Source organism: Nannospalax galili, unplaced genomic scaffold (assembly GCF_000622305.1).
Source record: "Nannospalax galili isolate Female #2095 unplaced genomic scaffold, S.galili_v1.0 scaffold236, whole genome shotgun sequence".
NCBI lineage: Eukaryota > Metazoa > Chordata > Mammalia > Rodentia > Spalacidae > Nannospalax > Nannospalax galili.
The window spans coordinates 1,602,342-1,610,271 of NW_008338710.1; the positions used below are offsets into that span (position 1 = coordinate 1,602,342).

At 39.4% G+C, this 7,930-nt stretch overlaps 1 protein-coding gene across 1 annotated transcript in view; it reads left to right on the forward strand.

The window, feature by feature from the left end:
* Tbc1d1 (TBC1 domain family member 1) overlaps positions 1-7,930 on the forward strand; it is a gene marked incomplete in the record, with an annotated part of 275,507 nt that overhangs the window by 248,514 nt on the left and 19,063 nt on the right. The window contains 1 exon segment of the mRNA XM_017798190.2: positions 3,834-4,003. Coding sequence (XP_017653679.2) covers positions 3,834-4,003 — 170 coding nt within the window.

A 7,930-nucleotide genomic window follows, 5' to 3' on the forward strand; every position in this document is an offset into this window, starting at 1 on the left:
ATCAGATAGGAGGTACCTTCTTTTGAGTTGTTGGCCAGGGTAAACAAAGGGACTCCCAAATAGTAACCCAGCATAGAACTGAAAAAATGAACAGCAGACCCCAATCTTATCTAAAGGAATATTGACAACTAATTGCTGCTAGATGAGGAACAGCTGACCCTCCTGAAATAAAGACCTCTAGATAGGCTGACTAGATTCAGCAGAAGGGCAAGTGGTGGGGATTGGCTGGGGTGCTGACAACACAGCAGACAGTAGCAGGGTTATCAGAATATAAGGGTTCTAGGTGGGGGAGGGAGGCTGTGGGAGGGCGTCAACTGGGAATTGGGTGTATAGTCGAATAAGATGGTTTGGGATGTTCTTTGTAATACACATAAAAAAAATTTTTTTAATATATTTGAGGAGGAAGCATGGAAGTTTACATCATGCTAATTAGTAGAGGTGATAAACATCACCTTTGAAATCCACCTGATGACTTCATAGACATACACAGGTGCCAAGGGTCCAAGTGCAACTGATTATGACTAGTAATAATCAGATGCATACAGATTAGAGATGCATGCTCCAACATCTCAGTGTTAGTAGCAAAAACAATGAGTCTTTCTGCAAGGAACAATATATTCTAAAGTGAAATGGAGATCGTTTTTAAAGAAACTCATTCAATTTTATGTCTTGCAGGGCTTATACTTAGTTCAGTGTTGTATAATTGTATTAACTCAACTGTGAACCTAGAAACTTGCACCCAGTTGTGAAAGATATGTACTCTTGCTCTGGAGTGTGTTACTGAGTATGTTAAATGTGTAATGAAATGCTTCTTCTAATCATGTAGTTATTAAAAATTTAAAAAATGATTAAAATAATAATTCTTCAAAGCATAAAAATTTGCTCCTTAATAATTAGTAGATGTGAAAAACATTACCATTGAAATCTACCTGATGAGTTTATACCCATGCTCAGATGCCAAGGAACTCAGAAAGTAAACAACTGTCACTAGTAATAATCAGATATGTAGAGATTAGAAACGCACGTGCAAACATCTTCATGTCAATTGCATTGAACATGAATTTTTCTGTTTGAAACTGTATTTTAATAATGAAATTGAGATCTTTTTTAAAGGTTAAAACTTCAATTTTATGTCTTATAAGGTTTATACTGAGTACAATATTGTATAACTGTAACAATTCAAGTGTAAAACTAAAAATTACAGCCAATTTTGAAAAAGATACATATTAGCTCAGAAAATTGTTATTGAATATGTCAATGCTATTGTAATGAAGTGCTTTTTCTAAGTACGTGTTTATTAAATAAATAACTGGAAAAAAAAACCAAGATCCTATGGGTATAAAATTCAGAAGACCTATGTTAACCTCCAAAGACCAGTGACCTGCATTACATATTTGATTGTAATTATAAAAGTTAACTGGCTTACATTTGGTGGTATTGTATTCAATTTTAAAGAGTATGACCCTCAGGGACTGAAAATAACCAGCCACAGATAATCATTGGTTTAGTCATGAAATTATTTCCCCAAGATCCTTGCAAAAAGGTCTTGATTTTTATTCAGAAGGGTAAACTTTGGCCCAATTACAACTGTTTGACTGTTAAAAGGAGGTTTCTCTAAGCCACCAGAACTTTAAACTTACTTTATCATTTGTTTTAAGAAATAACATTTCTGTTTAAAAATATATCTTGTAGCAGTATTTCCATGTGTTCATTTTCTACAGTGGTGAATTTTATAGGTGGGTTAATCCAGGCATTACACAACACTCCTCTGTGATACCATATGGGTGTGTACTATATATTCCCCAAGCAGCTCAGATCTCAAAAATGTATTCAGTTCTCTGTTACCATCCCAGCCTCAATAGCCAACCCTAAGAGGGAAGCAGGTCTTCCCATTGCTAGGGCCTCCTGAACCCTAGGCAGCTTTGGCATTTGCATCGGCTAAGTGGTCCCTGTGCAGTCAGCCTCTACAAGCTGCTTTCGGTGCCCTCATTTCCCAGCACAGACCCATCCCAGTTGGCACCACCTCCATTCACAGGGTTAAAGACTTGGTGAAGGTTCCAGAGTATCTCAAGAGCTAACCAGGTGAGCAGGCACCCAGGCTAGTCATTCTCCTTGCTTTGTCCAGCCACCACTGTGACTCAGCTTTCCACCTGCACAGCAGCAGTGAGCCTTTACTCTCCTTCTGAACGGCATTTATGCATTTATATGTTGTGGCGCTAAACCACCTAGAGCATCTTCTCACCTGTTTTTATTTGCCTTTTCTTCAACTTTTCTATTATCCTGCAGCCAAAAGACAAGAGAGAGAGAAGAGAAATACTGATTGTTGCCCCAAATTATGTTTGTGCCCTCATTTTTACAATTAGACTTTTTCTTAATTTTTTCAGTTATTAGATCAAACTTGACTGAGTTGCATCACCAAATAACTAATTGCTCACTCTGTGTTTTAGTCTCAGGGCATTTGATTGTCACTCTGTAGTGGCTCGAGTTCCATGAGAAAAGGGAGCACATGTGGACTGCTGCTCAGCCTGTTCCCTTAGCCACTCTCCTGCCTCCCCTCCCACTATATAAAATAAGTATTAGAATTGCTGTGATTTGCCAACTGTCCTAAAAAATATACAGTAAAAACTGGAAAATAGCCTCAACCAAGTTATTTAAACTCTCCAGAGAGAGGAGTGGTTCTTGGCACTATTATTACAATGAAAATTCAGTGTGCTCATATTTAACATTGTTTCTTTGCAGTTTTATAGTCCTGTTCACATTTTTTTAAAGGTCTTTCTGTTCCATCCCTTATTTCAAAGTAGAGGAAACAGAGGCACTTTCTTTAGCCTAATTTCTGATTCCATTATCTGTAAGACTTTCTCAGTTTTACCTAGTAAAAACATGTTTCAGGGCTAGAGATATGGCTCAGCATTTAGAGCAGTTGCTGCTGAGTCATAGGACTAGAGTTGGATCCCAGCACCAATGTAATAAGCTAGGAGTCCCATGCATACCTATGACCCCTGCACTGATTGGGGCGGAGACAGGAGAATTGCTGGGGCTTGCTAGCCTCCAGCCTAGACAAGAAAACACAAGTCTCAGTTTCAGAGAGAGGCCCAGCCTTGAAGGAATAGGCAGTGAGTGGTAGAGGACACCCAGTGCCCTTTTTCTGGCCTCCATGCACGCACACAGGTACACATGCACATCCCCCTCCATTTACACACACACTGCACACAGATAAACAAGTACATAAATCTTATTTTTAGAACACGTTTTAGTAACTTTTAAAATCTGAAGCACTCCTGGAAAAAAAAAAACCTATTAAAACTTTTCTCAATTTAACTTTTTCAAATACTTTATTTTTATTTTACATGTATGAATATGTTGCTGGCATATGTATAAGTGCACCGTGTTGTGCAATGCCTGTGGAGGTCAGAAGAGGACATCAGATCCCTGAAACCGGAGTTACTGACAGTTGCTCACCACCATATGGATGCTGGGAACCAAACCTGGGTCCTCTGAAAGAGCAGCCAGTACTCTTAACCACTGAACCAGCTTTTCAACTCCTCAGCTTAACTTTTGAAGCTCTCTTGAATTGAATTGATTTTCAGAGTGGAAAAAAAAAAACTTACCTGAACCTATCACAAAACCCAAGCCATATATTTATCTGTTATTATTATTATTATTAAAATACTGTTTTGACAACCCTCTCTGAAATAGTAGGCTCTTAAAGAAGGAAACAAAATGTATAACTTTGGTTTCCTACCTTTCTGCTCTGTGATGTGAGGTAAAGAAAACAGAATGGGATTTCACCAGGAACTGGTCTGCTTTAACTCTGCATTCCTATGTTTTCCTAGATATGATCTTTCTTCAGGGATTAGAGGTCATATTTAAAGTGGCTTTAAGTCTGTTGGGAAGCCATAAGCCCTTGATTCTGCAACATGAAAACCTGGAAACCATAGTGGACTTCATAAAGAACACACTACCCAACCTGGGCTTGGTCCAGATGGAGAAGACCATCAGTCAGGTAGGGTCCACTCCAGACCTTCCAAATGCCCATGGAGGCAGGAGTTGTTTCCAACCACTTTGTGTTCTGAACAGCATCTTGACGATGTCTGGCATAATGGGAGGCATATCACGGACACACATTGAATGATTAAAGTATGGCTGGGCATGTATTATGTGTGTTAATGATGAAGAGGCACTGGGAAGCATGGTGTGATGGTAAGCACAAGTCATCAGGAGTTGTTTGCATCTAAGAGACTTGGCTCCCACCATTTCACTCCTCTAAAATGCAAGCATTTGTAAATGTAGGGCTTTGTAACATAAATACTTAGATTTTTTTATTTCTCAGTGACACTAATTGAAATGTCCTAAAAGTGATTTTTTGCAGCAGAATTATGGTGGACTATTCATATAGTCTGAATATGCTCTATAGCATGCTTTTGTTTTGTTTGGATTTTGAAGTTGTTTTCAGAATTTATGGCTTCAGCACCTCTACTTTTCATGTACGGTAAAATCATTACTTTGAAATGTTGCAAGTTTTAGGGTAGATTTAGCTGGAAATTAAAACTAAACCAGATTGTAAATGGTTTGGGGTAGGTGTGGAAGCAAATTTCTATTCTGTAGAAAGAAGAATCTTCCAGTAATGACTACTGACAAAGACTGAGGTACTTGGAGTGGGGGGGTGGGATTCAGCTTTAGAAGTGTCCAAAGACCAAATGACTGAGTATGCTAATAAGGGTTCTCTATAGGAACAGAACCCATAGACTATTATATTTATAAAAGGGGGTCTATTGATTGACTTACATGATTAGAGATTGGATAGTATAATTGGCATCTACACACCAGTGTGCCAGAAAACCTACTAGCTGTTCAGTCCAAAACGCTTGACATCTCAGAAGGACCAATGATGTAGTCCTAGGCCAAGGCTAAAGGTTTGGAGCCCGCTGGAGAGTTGATGCTTAAAAGGCTGAAGAAGCTAGAATCAGGTATCTGCAAAGGGTGGCAGCAGTGATAGATGCACTTTCCTAAGAGGAATGGAGCTTGACCCACAGCTTCCTCCCCTCTTGCTGTTGTATCATCTGGGCCCCCAGCCTGTTGGATGGTACTGCTCACATTTAGAGCGAGTCCTCTTCCTTGTGGTGCTCTGCCACACACCAGTCATCTCTGGAAATGCCTTCACAGACACACCCAGAGCTTTGCTTTACTAATTAACCTCATAGGCATCTCTCAATCCAATCCAGTTGACACTCAAGATTAACCATCAAAGAGAATGTACTGGAAGTGGTTTCATCATTGAATTGCACTGCATAGTAAGTGGTTTCATCATTGAATTGCACTGCATAGTCACCAGTCAGCTCTCCTAAGCTTAATTAAAGCTTTTTTTATAATCCTTGTTGTAAGGAATTTCTAATAGTTCAAGACTGTCCAGTGGATTTCATCTGGATGTAGTTTGTGATTTTCATTGGCTATTTCTAAAGTTGCAAGTCTGGTCTGGAAAAAGGGAGGGGGTTTCCTATTGATTGTGACCTTAGATCTCTGCATACCTCATATGCCAGTGTGAAGGAGTTCTTGTCCACTCTGCACTTACCTCTGGTTATCTGACTGGTTCTGTATCTTACCTGCCTGGCCCAGTTCCTGAATGTGGCAGTCTTGGCATGTTGAATTCTTGCCTTTGACCAGGTCCTAGGGAATCTATATAGACTTGTGATTGTATATGCATATACGTAGTCATAACCAAATTCCTGAGGGCAGAGTGGTTAATTAGCTGGCACACTCACTGTGCTGAAAAGGGGAGAGGTGATGTTTCAAATACATCTGCCCCCGAGAATACTTCAGCAGCAGTCAACAGTACAGATCTCAGGGTAGTTTTCTTACAGGGTTTTTCCTCTGCTTTACTGTGTCTTAATACTGAGTAAATGCTTGATTCCCCAATTTCTGATGTTTGCATTCATCTATACCCTTCTTATAGGTTGTCCTTGCTGTTGCTTTTGTTGTTTGTGTTTTCTTGAGTTTTTGAGACAGGGTTTCCCTATGTAACCCTGGCTGATCTGGAACTCACTATGTAGACAGGCTTGCCTCTAACTTGCAGAGATCCTACTTCTGCTTCCTGAGTGCTAGAGTTAAAGGAGCATGCCACCATGCCCTGCCCCACTTCTTACAGTTTTTGTTACATGTTCTCGTGACCTCTGGAATAAACCCAGTGAGCCTTGGCTGCATAGACTGAATCTGTATCCCATGAGCACTGATTCTTGCCTTACCTCACGCTCCTAGTCATTCAGCCCTCAAAGAAGGAAAAAAAAATTCCCTTTTTCTGTAAAGAGTAGTATTTAGGGGCTAGAGAGATGGCAGGGGTTAAAAGCACTGGCTGCTCTTGCAGAAGATCTAGGTTCAAATCCCAGCATCCATATGGCAACTAACACCCATCTTTAACTCCACTTCCAGGGGATCCAACACCCTCTTCTGTCCTTCGTGTGCATTGCGTAACACGGGGTGCACTTACAGGCAATACACTCATACACATAAAAAATAATAATAATAATTCTAAAGAGTAGTACTTAGTGCAAGTGCCTAGTACTTCATCATACATCAGATACACTTTCAATGTTGGAAAGTGTAGGATGGACACAGCATGGGAGGACAGCAATTGTAAATCCATATACATAGTTTTGGTTGAGGCAACTGCTTTGGAACTTACCGTACAGCATTCCACTGACTCCTTAGCAGCTCTGCAACTGGTATTCCAATCTGGTTTTTTTTGGAGGGGGGGTGTTTGTTTTTATTTCTTTTAATTATTTTTTTCAACAATATTTTTCTTTTTTAAAAAAATAATTTATTGAGAATTTCATACATGTATATAAGGTGTTTTGATCAAATCCAAGCCCACTCCCTCCCCACCAACTCCTCCCATATCTCCCCATCACTTTTTTCTAATAACTTTATATATTCTTTCTTCTTTTCTTTTTTTATGGGGCTTTTTGCTACTCTAACATTCCCCCCTCTGAAAAGGTAAAACTAAAATCTTTTAAGGATTAGATAAAAGCTCCCAAATACTTTAGACAGTTTTGGCCTTTAGAACAGAGTATATTATTAAGAAGCCCAAGGACATTGTGACTTTTAGCCAAGAAACTGGTTACTTTTGGGGTCTTTTTACCCAGTTCCTACTTCCTATTCTTATCACACCATCCTCTGAAGAGGTTACCCAGCTTGTGGATAGGGAATCCGGACACAGACCACTCTGGCTTCTTCCATGCTGCACAGGGATGCAGGGTGAGGCAATTGGGGTACCCCTTCATTGACTGGATCTATCCAAAAGACTCCCAAACTGCATAACTCTTTTTTTGTGTTTGTGTGTGTGAAGGAGACATAAAGGCAAGAGTAATTTACAAGTTCTACATAGGGAACAAGAAAAAAGAGCAGTTTTCAAATGTTCATATGAGAGGCCATTGGAATTTCTTGACAAGGGCTTCCAAAAGCATCCCTCTATTGGGTTTCTCCTCATTTTCCTTTGGTCTGCAAAGGCTGGACTCGAGAGTGATAGATTCAGGATTTGCTTTGAGGTATTTTGATAGCTATTGGAGCGATTAGAATGAGTGTCAGTTCCCTCTCAAAGGCTTCTAGATAGGGAGAGAAAACAAATTTATCAGTCATTTTAGACCAATAGCAGGTTGTCTCCCTTAGCTACAGGTGGGCACTACAGTATTGCAGACCAAGATTTGAAGTCTTACATCTGAGCAGCACTTTCTGATTAGGAACAAAATCATCAATGAGAAATAATTGTGTAAATAAATTTTTATATGGACTTAAGCCTAATATCTGGGAAGTGTAATCCCTTGAACTCTTAAGGAAGTATACTGATCACTTACTCTTTGTTTATACTTTCTTTTTGTGTGTTTAAGACCATAAAGTTGGCCCAAATAAATCAATTTATTTTTACACTTAAGGTCATTTG